The following is a 15,527-nucleotide window of genomic DNA, read 5'->3' on the forward strand; positions in this document are numbered from 1 at the left end:
CCAGGATTTGAACAATGAATGGTCTGGTCCTCTTTGCTTAGTGTTCTGCAATAAAAGCTTTTCTATCTGATGCAGCAACCCTCAACATAGACATCTGGTTTCACTGTACCACCAGGTGACAAGACCCCAGTTCGGTTCTATAACAACTTAAGCTCTCAAGCTAAATATCCTTCCCAAGAAAGCTTCCCTGTTCCCTCTGATCAAGTTCACTTGTGCCAAGCTCCCACACCACTCCTGTCATTCATTGTTTAATATTCATCTTCCCTGTTAGAAGGTAAATTTTACGGAGGTAGGACAGGGGCCATTTCAGGTCCTCTAGGGTCCCCGTGCATCTGACCCAGGACCTGACTCATGGAGGTGACCTGGTTTGCCAAGGATTGTCCTGGTTTGAACACTGGATGTCCTGTGCCCTAGCAAATCCCTTGGTACTGAATAAATGAGGATGGTTGGTCTCCATAAACTGTGTACGCAAATAATATCTATTGCAGGGTAAGTAAACATTCCCTCAAGAGTGTTGCAGGAAAGCTAGAATGGAAAAGGTACACACACACACACACACACACACACACACACACACACACAATCAGTAAAAACCCCACCATTTAATACAAGATTACTTAACATGATTCTCTGCAATATGAATCACCACACTGTTATTTCACAGAAGTTTTAAGAAACAAAGTTAATTCCTATTAGGAGGTGACATGGTTTGGTTCTGTCTCTCCCACCCAGGTCTCATCTCCAGTTGTAATAATCCCCACATGTCAGAGGAGGGGCCAGGAAGGAGGTGACTGAATCATGGGGTTGGACTTCCCTCTTGCTGTTCTGACAGTAAGTTCTCATGAGATTTGATGGTTTAAAAGTCTGACGCTTACCTCTTCTCTCTCTCTCCTGCAGCCATGTAAGACGTGCCTTGCTTTCCCTTTGCTTTCCACCATGATTGTAAGTTTCCTGAGGCCTGCCCCGCCACGCAGAACTGTGAGTCAATTAAACTTCTTTCCTTTATACATCACCCAGTCTCAGGAAGTTATTTAAAGTAGTGTGAAAACTCTCAGGTAGTTCTTTATAGCAGTGTGAAAATGGACTAATACAGGAGGCAAGGTGCAGAGGACAATCGTTTTGGAAACCAGTGCCCTACCCTTCAATTTATAAGTTGTTGCTTAATATTCTTCCAAATGGGGGAAAACAATCCCACTGCTCAAAACACATCTGGTTGCCAGTCAATTTAATTTTAAATTTGTTACTAATGTAAGAAACCTCAAATCATCCTTTTTATAAATGTCCTCATATTTTGAAGTTTGGTGAAGGCTGATATGCCTTTAGAAATAAAATCGACAGCCGGGCACAGTGGCTCATGCCTGTAATCCCAGCACTTTGGGAGGTTGAGGCAGGCGGATCACTTGAGGTCAGGAGTTCAAGATCAGCCTGGCCAACATGGCAAAAATCCGTCTCTACTAAAAATACAAACAAAATTAGCTGGGCGTGGTGGTACTTGCCTGTAGTCCCAGCTACGCAGGAAACTGAGGCAGGAGAATTGCTTGAATCTGGAAGGTGGAGGTTGAAGTGAGACAAGATTGCTCCATTGCACTCCAGCCTGGGCAACAGAGTGAGACTTGGTCTCAAGAAAAAAAAAAAAGTCAAATCAAACAGGCCTGAAGAATGTTGCTGAGTAGTCCTGCTAGTTGTTAGTGGGAAGACTTGTAACACTACATATACATGTAAAATTTTCTACATTTATACTTATATAAAATCCAGAAACTTTTAGCATTATAGCATATCAGAAAATCTGCATTTAGCTACAGTTACACATCTTTACATTATTTGTATGTCTGTTTTGTAGATACTTATTTGCATGTGACTGTATTTACTTATTTATACACATATAACCAAAAATACCTCTGTCTTTTTACCTTGAACTTTCCTTAAGATACCTTCACTCTTAGTGACTTCCATGTGGTTACAACCCCAGCACAGGAAAAGCCCGTGAGCAGTTCTTCTACACAGCAGAGCCTGCTGGAACCTTGTTGTAGGTTCCACACTGTACTCACCTGGTCACACACAAATCCACAACGACAGGTGGACCTTGCGGCAGGCTTCAACACGAATCTGAGCTTGAATGATGTTTTTCTCATCTGAAAAAAAAAAAAGAGGCACAAAGCTTTCTTTCCAGGATTTGTATAGGTTGTACAGTTGTTGGACACAGCTGTTGGAAACACCATCCCATTCACTTTTTTGGGTACTCAATGATTAAACGTGTAATAAGGGCCCAGCCTGTGGGCCGGGACTGGATTTACCTGATTCCTACCCGGCCATCTGCTCCTTAAGAGGGGAGAAAGCAGCTTAATGCTGTGTGCATTTGACTTGCTCAACTTATTAGACTGGAGAGAGCTTCTATGGTGACTCCAGAGGCTTTAAAAATATCTTGTCACTTAGAGGCCCTAGTAAGTGACTAAGCTGAATTTTTAACAATGTATACGGTTTATTCAGAACTGTAGGTATTTTTTTTTTTAAGGCCCTAGAGCAGGGTTTCCAAACCTGGCACTACTGATAATTCCTTGTTGTGGGGGACTGTCCCGTACAACGTAGAATCTTTAAGAGCGAGCAGAGTCCCTCTTCCCCGGCCTCCACCCTCTAGGTGACAGTAGCAGCCTCCCCTCCCCACAATTTGTGACAACCACAGCCGTCTCCAGCTACAGTCAAAAGTCCCCCGGGGCGCAGAATCGCCCTGGATGAGGGCGACTGGGGCTCTCTGAGGAGGTGACAACGGCGCGGGCCCCGATCCAGGGGCAAGCAGCAGCTTCGCGCTGACCTGCTTGCACACAGCCGGAGGCCTCATGGACAGAAACACGGCTACCGGGAGGGACGCAGGGCCCACGGCTGGCGGTGTCCGCGGCCCACGTCGCCCCCTGGACTCGGACCCGAGGCCCCGCCAGTCGCTCACCAAGCCCGGCCCCTCCCGCGGGGGCCAAAAGCGCCGACTCGCGGGGACCGAGGGACTCGCTCTCCGGTGCCCCACGCGCAGCCCCTCCCACGGCACCGCCCCGCGCTTCCGCTTCCGGCCTGGGAAGAGCCGCGCTACATGTTCGCTTCCGGCTCACACGGGCAGCCTCGCAGAGTCGAGCGTGTTGGGGGTTCGGCGCTTAGGCGGCAGGCGCGGCGGGCGGGAGCGGCGGCCGCGCACCCCAGCCTCGGGCAGAGGTGTTCTAGTTTGCTTAGTGGGCACAAAGTTGGGCCCCGGCCTGCGGCAGTAGTGTGGGCAGGGTTGGCCCTGGGGGCGGAGCCAGGCTGATTGTGGGCGGAGATTAGTTCCGGGGCGGGGCTGAAGGCGGGGAACCGGCTGCGGCCGTACCAGGCCTGGAGGGCGAGGCTGATTGAGCAGACACCAGTTCCAGGGGCGGGGCTGTGGGTGGGGCCCAGTTCTCGGGGCGGATGGTACAAGACTTGCAGAGCTGGGGTGACTGAGCAGAGACCAGTTACAGGGGCGGAGACCTCCATTTCCTGGGCGGGGCTGAGCGGGAACCAGGCGGTGGTGGTGCCAGCCCTGGAAAATGGGGCTGGCTGTGGGCGGAGATCAGTTCCGGGCAAGGCAGAGGGCGGGGACTAGGCTGTGGGTGTACCGGCCCTGGAGGGCAGTGCTGATTGGCAGAGATCAGTTCTGGGGCGGAGCTATGGGTGGCACCAAGCCTGGGGGCGGGGCTGGCTGTGGGCGGAGACCAGTTCTGGGGGCGGGACTGTGGGCTGCACCAGGCCTAGGGATGGGGCAGTGGGTGGAGACCAGTTCCAGGGGCAGGGATCTGGGTATGAATAAAACGGTGTCTGATGTGGGTGGGTTGGGATAGGCCTAGGAGCCGGGATTGTGGGAGATAAGATTCAGGGGCAGGGCTTTCCTTGTATCCCTAGATTTTGATACAGTTACTTCGCCATGTGCATACAACCCGATAGAATCAGATTATATATGCACATTTGTCTATAATTTGCTTTCCCAAGGCAGAACATAGTGATTTAACACTAAGAGTTTTGGGGAGCAGGAGAGGACTGAGTCATAGATACACATATAGGAAAACTTAAGAGTGGTACAAAGTCAGTCAAATATTCTCCCACCACTGTCTTCCAGTTCTTTTGCTCACAGGCAAACATAATTTTTATCTTTATCTTTCCAGATATAGTGTGGACATGTATGTGTGTGTATGTGTGTATGCTGTAGTCATATTCATGGAATAAATGCTATTACTCCCCCTCCTACACACACACACAAGTCACTGTTTTATACACCATGGATATGGACTGAACAAAATAGGTAAACGTACTTGCCCTCGGAGAACGTGCATTTTAGTTGTCGGGTGGGCAGGAGGAGTGAACAGTGAATGTGATAAATAGAATACATGGTATGTTGGTGTGTTAGATACTGGTAAGTGCTGGTTGGGCGTGGTGGCTCACGCTTGTAATCTCAACACTGTGGGAGGCCGAGGTGGGCGGATCTCCTGAGGTCAGGAGTTCGAGACCAGCTTGGCCAACATGGTGAAACCCCGTCTCTACTAAAAATACAAAATTAGCCAGGCATGGTGGCGGATTCCTTGTAATCCCAGCTACTCGGGTGGCTGAGGCAGGAGAATCGCTTGAACTCTGGAGGTGGAGGTTGCAGTGAGCCGAGATTGCAGCCACTGCACTCCAGCCTGGGTGACAAGAGCAAGACTCCACCTCAAAAAAAAAAAATAAATAAATAAATAAATAAAAACCAAAAACAAAAAAAAGATACTGGTAAGTGCAAACGGAAAAAAATGAGGGGAATGGTCTTGAGTGATCTTTCTGCTAGACAGTGAAGACTTTCTGCTGCCCCAGTTTGCCATGCCCTTGCAGACAGGCCACCAACGACATCCTTTTCCTCTTTCAGTACACAGGGTTTACCCTGATGATGGAAGTGGGGCTGTGGGGCTGTGGTGGTCCTGGCTGGGAAGCTTCAACAGCTGCAGATGTGAGTGATTGCTCATTTTCACAGAGATCTGGCTGTGATCTGCTGTTTTTCAGAAAGTTAGGTGTGCCATGAATGGATGTCCAGGAAGATAAGCAGCTGCTGATTGGAACTGTGTGAATTTTTCAATTTAGATTAAATTGGGAGAGAATGAACATTTAATTCTTTCCATCTTTGAAAGTGGCATAGCTTTTTGTTGACGTAGTTCTTTCCTTAAGCCATGATAATTTTAATTCTAGTGAAATGTTAGGCATTCTTATTGGGGTTGTTTTTAGACATGGTACATAGCTCTTTTTTGTTTTTCTGTTTTGTTTTAAAATTATTTTGATAAGATTCCAAATTTACAGAAAAGCTGCAAGAATGGCACAAAGAACTCCTTTATATCTGTATTTTGTGCGTGTGTCACCAAAAGTTAACATTTTACCCCGTTTGCTTTATCATGAACTCTGTCTCTCTTTACATACATTACAATTTTTTTTTTTAACCATTTGAGAGTAAGTGACAGACGTTGTGCCCATTTACCACCAAATCAGGGTGTATTTCTTAATAACAAGGACCTTTTCTTTCAGAACTACAGTAATTAGCAAAATCAGGGAATTGAACACTGCATGGGGCTGTTATCTAATAACATAATCCATATTCAGAATTGTCAATTGTCACAATAATGTTTTCCATGGCGTTTTTTTCTTTCTTTTAATTTTTTAGTTTTGTGACAGAGTCTCACTCTGTTGCCCAGGTTGGAGTGCAGTGGCACCATTTTGGCTCACTGCAGCATATGCCTCCTAGGTTCAAACAATTCTCATGCCTCAGCCTCCAGAGTAGCTGGGATTACAGGCACGTGCCTCCACGCCGGCTTATTTATTTATTTATTTTTTTGGTATTTCTAGTAGAGATGGTGTTTCACCATGTGGCTCACACATGTGTCTGGGGACCTCACAGTTCCATGTGACTAGGGAGGCCTCACAATCATGGTGGAAGGCGAAAGGCACGGTCTTATATGGCGGCAGACAAGAGAGAGCCTGTGCAGGGAAAATCCCCTTTATAAAACCATCATATCTCGTGAGACTTACTCGCTATCACGGGAATAGCACGGGAAAGACCTGTCCCCATGATTCAGTTACCTCCCGCCGGGTCCCTCCCATAACATATGGGAATTGTGGGAGCTACAGTTCAAGATGAGATTTGGGTGGGGACACAGCCACACCATATTAGATGTCCTATATTGGGCCACATTGGAGTCCTTCTTAAACTAAACCAAAGAAACAACAACAAAAAATAAAATAATATTATTTGAAAATACACCTAGGAATACCTGACATAATTTAAAGACATCAAACCATTTACACATAAAAGTAAGATCTTTTACAAATTACTCTTGCATCAAAGAGGAACACTAACTTCCACTAAAGACTATTTAGAATAAGGCATTTTTTTTTTTCACATTTCTTTTGGGAGACTTTTTATTAAAAAAAAATTGTAGGGTCAGGGGTACATGTACAGGTTTGTTACACAGATATACTGCCTGTCATGGAGGTTTGGTATACAGATTATTTAATCACCCAGGTAATAAGCGTAGTACCTGATAGGTAGTTTTTCAATCCTTGCCCTCCTCCCACCCTCCACCCTCAGACAGGCTTCAGTGTCTCTTGTTCCGTCTTTGTGTTAGAATAAGGAAAAAATTTGTACATGACACATAAATGTCTCTGAGAGGAGATCTGTAGCTTGATATGCTAGTAATCCCAAAGTGATGTATTCAAATGATTTATGCTTTTAATTTAACATGGGATGTGAGAAAGAAACTAAAACCCAGGGGTCTAGTAAGAAAGAAATAGAATATAAAATCAGAATAAAATGTAGCAAAGTTTTTTTTTTTTAATTTTTTTTAAAATTTTTTTTAAAAAATTTTAAAATGTAGCAAAGTTTTTTTTTAAATTTTTTTTTAAATTTTTTTTTTAAATTTTAAATTTAAAAAAAAATTTAAACCTTTTTTTTAGAATAAAGGTTTATTCTGAAAAAGCGGAGAATATCCAGAAATTGACATGGACTATTTACAGAAATTTTATATAAGAGAGTGGTAACATTTAAAATCAGCCAGGAAGAAATAATTTCAGTGAATGATATTGTTTCACACACCCATCCTTTCAGGAAAAAAGTTAGATCCCTACTTCCCAAAAATATCCCTAATCATTCTCAGATGGCTGAAGGAAGTTTAAGCAAAAATGGACACGTTCAAAATTCAATATACTAGGAAAGTTCACTGTGGAAAGAATGTTCTCTTCAACAAATTGTGCTGGGACAACTAGGTGCCAATATGCAAAAGAGTGAAATTGGCCTGGGCGTGGTGGCTCACGCCTGTAACCCCAGCACTTTGGGAGGCCGAGGCGGGCAGATCATGAGGTCAAGAGATCGAGACCATCCTGGCCAACGTGGTGAAACCCCGTCTCTACTAAAAATACAAAAATTAACTGGGTGTGGTTGTGGGCACCTGTGGTCCCAGCTGCTCGGGAGGCTGAGGCAGGAGAATCGCTTGAACCCAGAAGGTGGGGTTTGCAGTGAGCCGAGGTTGTGCCACTGCACTCCAGCCTGGGAACAGAGCGAGACTGTCTAAAAGAAAAAAAAAAGAAAAAGAAAAAAAAAAGAAATTGGACCTCTATTTTATACTGTGTATAAAAGTGAGCTCAAAATAGATCATAGAGCTACAGGTAGCAGCTAAAACTGTAAAGTTTTTGGAAGAAAACATAGGAGTCAAACTTTATGATCTTGGTTTAGGCAATTGTTTCTTAGATATGACATCAAAAACAGGTGACAAAAGAAAAAATAGATAAATTGGACTTAACATTAAAAAATGTTGATGCTTCAAAGGACACCATCAAGAAAAAAGACAACCATGGACTGGGTGAAAACATTTACAAATGATTTATCTGATATGTGACTTGTATTCAAAATATACAAAGCCTTGCAACTCAGCAGTATAAAGATACCCAATTAAAAGTGGACAAAGAGGTTTTTTTTGTTGAGATGGAGTCTCCCTCTGTCACCCAGGCTGGAGTGCGGTGGCACCGTTTTGGCTCACTGCAACCTCTGCCTCCTGGATTCAAGCGATTCTCCCGTCTCAGCCTTCCAAGTAGCTGGGACCACAGGCACTCGCCACCACGCCTGGCTAAAATTTTTGTATTTTTAGCAGAGATAGGGTTTTGCCACGTTGGCCAGGCTGGTCTTGAACTCCTGACCTCGACTGATCTGCCCTCTTTGGTCTCCCAAAGTGCTGGGATTACAGGTGTGAGCCCCTGCACACAGCCTGAAAAATGAACAAAGAGTTTGAATAGTCATGTCTTTTTTTTTTTTTTTTTTTGAGACGGAGTCTCGCTCTGTCGCCCAGGCTGGAGTGCAGTGGCTGGATCTCAGCTCACTGCAAGCTCTGCCTCCTGGGTTCACGCCATTCTCCTGCCTCAGCCTCGCGAGTAGCTGGGACTACAGGCGCCCACCACCTCGCCCGGCTAGTTTTTTGTATTTTTTAGTAGAGGCGGGGTTTCACCGTATTAGCCAGGATGGTCTCGATCTCCTGACCTCGTGATCTGCCTGTCTCGGCCCCCCAAAGTGCTGGGATTACAGGCTTGAGCCACCGCGCCCGGCCCCCTTGAATAGTCATTTCTACAAAAAAGATATACAAATGGCAAATATGTACATGAAAAGATGCTCAGCCTCTTTAATCATTAGGGAAGTTAATATCAAAACTTCCATAAAATATCACTTCACACCCATTGGGATAATTTAAAAGACAGCCAATAACAAGAGATACTAAATGTTTTGAAGGCTATGCAACTGTGCAAACAACCAAGCATGCACAGAACACAGGCTGTCTGGTGATAACTCCTAGGTAAGCACCGGTATAGCACCTCAGCCATAGATGGCATGCCACACACAATGAATTCTAAAAGTCTCTTTTAACCCATGGTAGCCAACATAATTCTCATTTGTGCATGCAATCAATGTAAAAAAATTATTGAGACGTTGTCGTTGTGACCGGCTGGGGCTGGCGTTGTGGGCAGTAAAATAATTTCCCAAGACAGTCGTAGGTAAAGAAAGATTTATTAGAGAAGGTATGAAGGTAGGTTGCGAGGATGCAACAGGCAGCACAGAAGAGAAGGGGCTGTTTGCAAACAGGAAGAGGTTGGAGGGAATTTTATAGGGTCGTGCTGGAGGTGGCCACGTGCATGTAAGGTGTGCAGATAAGGTCATGTTGCTGGGACTACGTGCAGACCGAGGTCTTTTGGAACAGGATGTCATACCAGTGTGTTGTTGGCAGTTAGCCATCTCTCAGAACAATTGTTCTCCCCCAGCCAGGGGCCCCTTCCTTGTTGTTGGTTACTTATTAGGACTCCACATGAGATCTTTGAAATGATTTTTGTTTTTTTGTAATGAGTTCCAGAAATCCAGTTTGTACTTTCCACTGATGGCACATCTCAATTTGCGAGTTGAATGTTATCAGTTGTACCTGCTCCATATTTAGATTTTTTTTTTCTTTTCTTTTTTTTTTTTTTTTTGAGACAGAGTCTCGCACTGTCGCCCAGGCTGGAGTGCAGTGGCGCGATCTCAGCTCACTGCAAGATCCGCGTCCCGGGTTCATGCCATTCTCCTGCCTCAGTCTTCCGAGTAGCTGGGACTATAGGTGTGCACCACCACACCCACCTGTATTAATATCATGGCTAATATTTTGTATTTTTAGTAGAGATGGGGTTTCACCGTGTTAGCCAGGATGGTCTCGATCTCCTGACCTCGTGATCTGCCTGCCTCGGCCTCCAAAAGTGCTGGGATTACAGGTGTGAGCCACCGTGCCTGGCCGTGTTTAGATTTTCTGGGGTTCACAGCTGTAAAGTAAGATTCACATGTCCAGGTTGTTCCAAGCATACTTCAAAGCTTTCCACTTCAAGAGTCATGTCAGATGAATAATGAGAATTTCTTTGGAATCTAACAACAAAGGGGTCATTGTGGCGTTAGCAACAGAAGCAGCTGTAGAATGGTGAAGGAAAACAGAAGTTTGGAGTGGCCTGAGGAGTTAGCTGGAGGTGAGGAGATAGGAGACATAGATATAGATGATCTTTTCTCAGTGGTTCATAGCTAAGGGGAAGGGATAGAGAGTAGTGGTGAAGGAGGGGATCCCAGGAAGTTTAGGAGAGGATTGTCTGTGTAGCTAGGAGAAACTTGAACATGTTTAAATGCCGAAGAAGGGATTCAGTAGAAAAACAGAAGTTAAAGATACGGAGTCGCCTGTAATCCCAGCACTTTGGGAGGTTAAGGCAGGCAGATCATGAGGTCAGGAGTTCGAGGCCACTCTCGCCAACATGGCGAAACCCCATCTCTACTAAAAATACCAAAAAATTAGCTGGGCATATAGGTGTGTGCCTGTAATCCCAGCTACTTGGGAGGCTGAGGCAAGATAATTGCTTGAACCCGGGCAGCAGAGCTTGCAGTGAGCCCAGATCATCCCACTGTACTCCAGCCTGGGCTACAGAGTGGGACTCTGTCTCAAAAAAAAAAAAAAAAAAAAAAGATGATACAAGGGTTACGTTGCAATATTGGAAGCATAAAATTAACAAGAAGCAGGAATGAGGCTCAGATCACTCTTGGTGGATAAAGGAAATATATTTATTTATTTAAGAGACAGGGTCTTGCTCTTTGGCCAAGGCTAGAGTGCAGTGGCCTGATCACCACTCACTGCAACCTCGACCTTCTGGGCTCAAGCTATCCTCCTCGCTCAGCCTCTCTCGTTCAACTAGGACCTCAGACGTGTATCATCACCCCCAGCTAACTCTTTAATTTTTAGTAGAGATGGGGTTCTCCCTATGTTGCCCTGACTGGTCTCAAACTCCTGGGTTCAAGTGGCCCTCACGCCTCAGCCTACCACAGTGCTGGGATTACATGCGTGAGCCACCATGCCTGGCAGGAAATCTCTTTAAATACAATTAAAGGAAATTTGGAAACATTCGATGCTTATCAGGGATATTTGCAGATTTGGCAACTCACGTCTTTGGGAACCATCGGGTAAGTTAAGGAAAATTAAATATCTATGAGGAAAAAAGAAATCTGGAGAAAATTTTGCAACAGGTTTTGGGGAAAATCAAGGGGTAAACATAACAATGCATACACAGAAAATAAAGTTTCTATGCATGATGGATTCTCCCCAGTTGATGGAGAATATTTTGTATTTACAGTGGCACTAAGACGTCATGTCATGTGATTCTTTTTTCAGCAGTGGTCATATGACGGTGGTAGCCATGGCGTCACAGATAATAGGGACCGTCCAAGCTTGAAGTTTTACAAGGTGGATATGATAAGTGGTAAGGAATTTTGGATTAATCTAAATGAATTTTTTTTAGATAGGGTCTCATTCTGTGCTCAGGCTGGAGTGCAGCCATGTGATCTCCGCTCACCACAGCCTCCACCTCCTGGGTTCAAGAGATTCTCCCACCTCAGCCCCCTGAGTAGCTGGGACTACAGGTGTGCACCACCATGCCTGGCTAATTTTTTTTTTTTTTTTTGGTAGGGATGGGGTTTCACCATGTTGGCCAGGCTGGTCTTGAACTCCTGGCCTCAAGTGATCCACCCACCTCGGCCTCCCAAAGTGCTGAGATTACAGGCGTGAGCCACCGTGCCTGGCCTCTAAGGGAAATATTGAGGTCACAGACTACAGAATCCAAGAGTGCTAGGAATCAGAGGAGGGAGAGGAAGGTGAAGATACGGAGGTCTGGAGTGATTCAAATATCCAAATCATAGATACCTGTTCCTCAAGGTGTGTTCTTCAAGAACAGGTGTCTATGGTATGGGTATTTGAATTAAAAAACCTGGAAATCAGAAATTTATAGTGAGTGAATAAGTTTTCTGGTTTATTTATTTATTTATTTATTTAGAGACAGTCTCGCTCTGTCACCCAGACTGGAGTGCAGTGGTGAGATCTCGGCTCACTGCAACCTCCAGCTCCTGGGTTCAAGCGATTCTCCTGCCTCAGCCTCCCGAGTAGCTGGGATTACAGATGCGCACCACCACACCCAGCTAATGTTTGTATTTTTTGTACAGATGCGCACCACCATGTTGGCCAGGCTGGTCTTGAACTCCTGACCTCAAGCGATTTGCCTGCCTCGGCCTTCCAAAGTGCTGGGATTACAGGCATAAACTGCTGTGCCGGGCCTGAATTATTTATTTTTGAGCATGGCCGTTTGGGTTGCTGAAAATGTCTGGGGTGTAGGATTAAGGCTCGAAGAGCAGAGCAGTTGATAATTTCATTATTGATTTACAAGCTGCAGGAACTGTGCAAACCAAGAGGTCAATTGTTAACCAGATGAATAGTCAAGTAATGCATAAGAATGGCAGGATTTGGGCTGGGCATGGTGGCCCATGCCTGTAATCCCAGCACTTTGGGAGGTCGAGGTGGGAGGATCATTGAGTTCAGGAGTTCCAGACCAGCCTGGACAAGGTGGTGAAACCTTGTCTCTACAAAAACCACAATTAGCCAGGCATGGTGATGCACGCCTGTAATCCCAGCTACTCGGGAGGCTCAGGCGGGTGGATCACTTGAGCCTGGGGAGGTAAAGGCTGCAGTGAGCTGTGATTGCACCGCTGCACTCCAGCCCGAGTGACGGAGTGGGACCAAAAAGAAAAGAAAACAAAACAAAACAAAAGGCAAGATTTGAGATTTAGTAAAAGACTGCCATGTGTGTCATGAGAGGGAGTATCAGGACTTGAGCATTTAAGAGTGACAAGGGCAGAAAGAGAATAAAATAGTACTCAAACAAGGAGGGGGTTTGCAGGATGATGAAGGAGAGTTTTGACCTTGAACTCTCTGTGCTTGACTCAAATCTGCCTGATGATGTCCCCGGAAGCAGGTCAGACCTATCTCCAGAGGGAGAGAGGAAGGATGAAAGTCCAAAACAGCTGAGATCCTTGTCCTGAGAAGGCAGGCTTCACTGATCAATTTCACCCCGTTTCATGGTTTATTTTAATAGTGTAAGAGGAAAAGAAGCGTGATGGGCAAGAGTTCACAGAGGAAGCAACGTGACTGTGTAAACCAATGCAAATCAAAGCCTGGCTTGAACACCTCAATCCCTCTGAGAATGTCCAATTACACATTCAAGAGGCCAGTTACGAGAATTACACCCCATCCTGGCAATGAGGTCAGATACCATCAATGGGAGGAGAGCTTGGAGAAGCCTCAGCAGGTGTGCTGGCAGAAGAGACTGCAAGGACTGCAGGCTTACAGCAGCGCAGGGGAACTTTTAAGTGCTTTGGATCTTGCCAATACTTTGCAAAAACTAGTCCCTAGTTACACAGGTGGATCTCTGCTGGGGGATCTTGCCGGTGGTCTGGAGCACTCCTGCCCCATGCCCCACCTTGCCTGCTCTTCAGATGTGGTGGAGATAATTCCCAGAGAGGGAGTGGGTATCTCGCAGCTCCTCTGCCAACAATTTCTGGTCACCGAGGAAGATATCAGGAAACAGGAATGGAAAGTGAAGACAGTAAGAGAGCGACTCGCAATAGCATTGATTGCGGATGGACTCGCTAATGAGGCGGAGAAAGTGAGAGGCCAAGAAGGCTGTCCTGAAAAAAGCTATGAAAAAAAGAGAAGATAGTGCAGATGAAATGAAGCGTAATCCTTTATTAACATCTCTTTACAGTGTTCACAATGAGGTTTTTTTTTTTTTTTTTTTTTTTTTTTTTTGCTTTAAGCTCTTGAAACTTTAAAATATGCCAATACTTAAAAAAGAAAAAAAAAATTAGGCTGGGTGAGCACCTAAGAGCACCTAAGTAAGTAAGCTCAGAACAGGGCGCAGTGGCTCATGCCTGTAATCCCAGCACTGTGGGAGGCTGAGGTGGGCGATCACTTGTGGCCAGGAGTTCAAGACCAGCCTGGCCAACATGGTGAAACCGCAGTCTCTACTAAAAATAAAAAAATTAGCTGGATGTGGTGGCAGGCACCTGTAATGCCAGCTACTTGGGAGGCTGAGGCAGGAGAATCGCTTGAACCTGGGAGGCAGAGGCTGCAGTGAGCCAAGATCGTGGCACTCCACTCCAGCCTGGGTGACAGATCGAGACTCTATTTCAAAAACAAAACAAAACAAAACAAATTTAAACTCCTTTGTGTGACACAGGGGACTAAAGACAGTAATTTCTTTTTCAGGTGAGAGATCGGGTTTCAGGTGGGCAGGGAAAGGAGATTTTTCTTTTTCATGTTATACTGATATTTATTTACTATGTATGTATGTATGTAGTCCAGGTTGGAGTGTGGTGGTGCCATCATAACTCACTGCAGATCAGGTATGGGGCCTCAAGCCTGTAATCCCAGCACTTTGGGAGGCTGGGATGGGCAGATTGCTTGAGATCAGGAGTTCAAGACCAGCCTGGCCAACATGGTGAAACCCTGTCTCTACAAAAAATACAAAACTTAGCTGGGTGTGGTGATATACACCTGTAGTCCCAATTATTTGGGAGGCTGAGGCAGGGGAATCGCTGGAACCCAGGAGGCCAGAGGTTGCAGTGAGCCGAGATAATGCCACTGCACTCCAGCCTGGGCAACAGAGCAAGACTCTGTCTCAAAAACAAAAAACAAAAAACAAACCCATAAAACAAAACAAACAAAAAACAAACCAGACAAACAAAAAATCACAAACAAACAAAACCTCACTGTAGTCTTGAACTCCTGGGCTCAGGTGATCCTCCTGCCTCAGCCTCCTGAGTAACTGGGACTATAGGCACATGCCATTACACTTGGCTAATTTTTTTTTTTTTTTTTTTTTTTTTTGAGACGGAATCTCGCTCTGTCACCCAGGCTGGAGTGCAGTGGCCGGATCTCAGCTCACTGCAAGCTCCGCCTCCCGGATTTACGCCATTCTCCTGCCTCAGCCTCCCGAGTAGCTGGGACTACAGGCGCCCGCCACCTCGCCCAGCTATTTTTTTGTATTTTTTAGTAGAGATGGGGTTTCACCGTGTTAGCCAGGATGGTCTCAATCTCCTGACCTCGTGATCTGTCCGTCTCGGCCTCCCAGAGTGCTAGGATTACAGGCTTGAGCCACCACGCCCGGCCTCGGCTAATTTTTTTCTATTCTTTGCAGAGACAAGGTCTCATTCTGTTGCCCAGGCTGGTCTCAAACCCCTAGACTCAAGCAATACTCCCACCTCAGCCTCCCAATATGCTGGGATTACAGGTGTGGGCCACCATGCCTGGCCAGTATTCTATCATTTTTAACACATCAATCTCAGAAACTGGTAAATCCATCAAACAAAAGCAAATAATGATAAAAAGCACTGGAATAATTCAATAAGCTTGATCAGCCAAGTAGACAAATAGACTTTAACTCTTAATCCCAATAAGCAGAACGATGGTACACTGTTAGATTTCATAACACTGAAAAGTCTCTCTGTCTTTTTTCTTTTTTTGAGACAGGGGTCTTACTCTGTCCCCCTGGCGTAATCCCAGCTACTCGGGAGGCTGAGGCAGGAGAATCGCTTGAATCTGGGAGGTGGTGGTTGCAGTGAGCTGAGGGCAACAGAGTGAGACTCCATCTCA

The 15,527-nt window shown here is 45.5% G+C and overlaps 1 protein-coding gene across 6 annotated transcripts; it reads left to right on the forward strand.

Moving 5' to 3' along the window:
* Positions 1 to 3,169: 3,169 nt before the first annotated feature.
* LOC105481487 (methyl-CpG binding domain protein 3 like 1) lies at positions 3,170 to 13,627 on the forward strand. Of its 6 annotated transcripts, none has more exons than XM_071088038.1 (3): positions 3,170 to 3,198; positions 11,220 to 11,307; positions 12,970 to 13,627. In XM_071088038.1, the coding sequence occupies exon 3, from the start codon at positions 12,991 to 12,993 to the stop codon at positions 13,591 to 13,593; it is 603 nt and encodes a 200-aa protein (XP_070944139.1). In that variant the 5' UTR covers positions 3,170 to 3,198; positions 11,220 to 11,307; positions 12,970 to 12,990; the 3' UTR covers positions 13,594 to 13,627. The 6 variants fall into 6 exon arrangements, with proteins under 6 accessions (XP_070944139.1, XP_011739493.1, XP_011739561.1 ...); XM_011741259.2 differs by lacking the exon at positions 3,170 to 3,198 and adding an exon at positions 9,991 to 10,035; XM_011741343.2 differs by lacking the exon at positions 3,170 to 3,198 and adding an exon at positions 10,014 to 10,035 and having other exon boundaries at positions 11,223 to 11,307.
* The last annotated feature ends 1,900 nt before the right edge of the window (positions 13,628 to 15,527 follow it).

This window comes from Macaca nemestrina, chromosome 20, assembly GCF_043159975.1.
Source record: "Macaca nemestrina isolate mMacNem1 chromosome 20, mMacNem.hap1, whole genome shotgun sequence".
Taxonomy (NCBI): domain Eukaryota; kingdom Metazoa; phylum Chordata; class Mammalia; order Primates; family Cercopithecidae; genus Macaca; species Macaca nemestrina.

What these genes read in the sequence shown, in the direction of transcription:
- LOC105481487 (XM_071088038.1), top strand. Translation starts at nt 12,991, where the DNA reads ATGGGCAAGAGTTCACAGAGGAAGCAACGTGACTGTGTAAACCAATGC.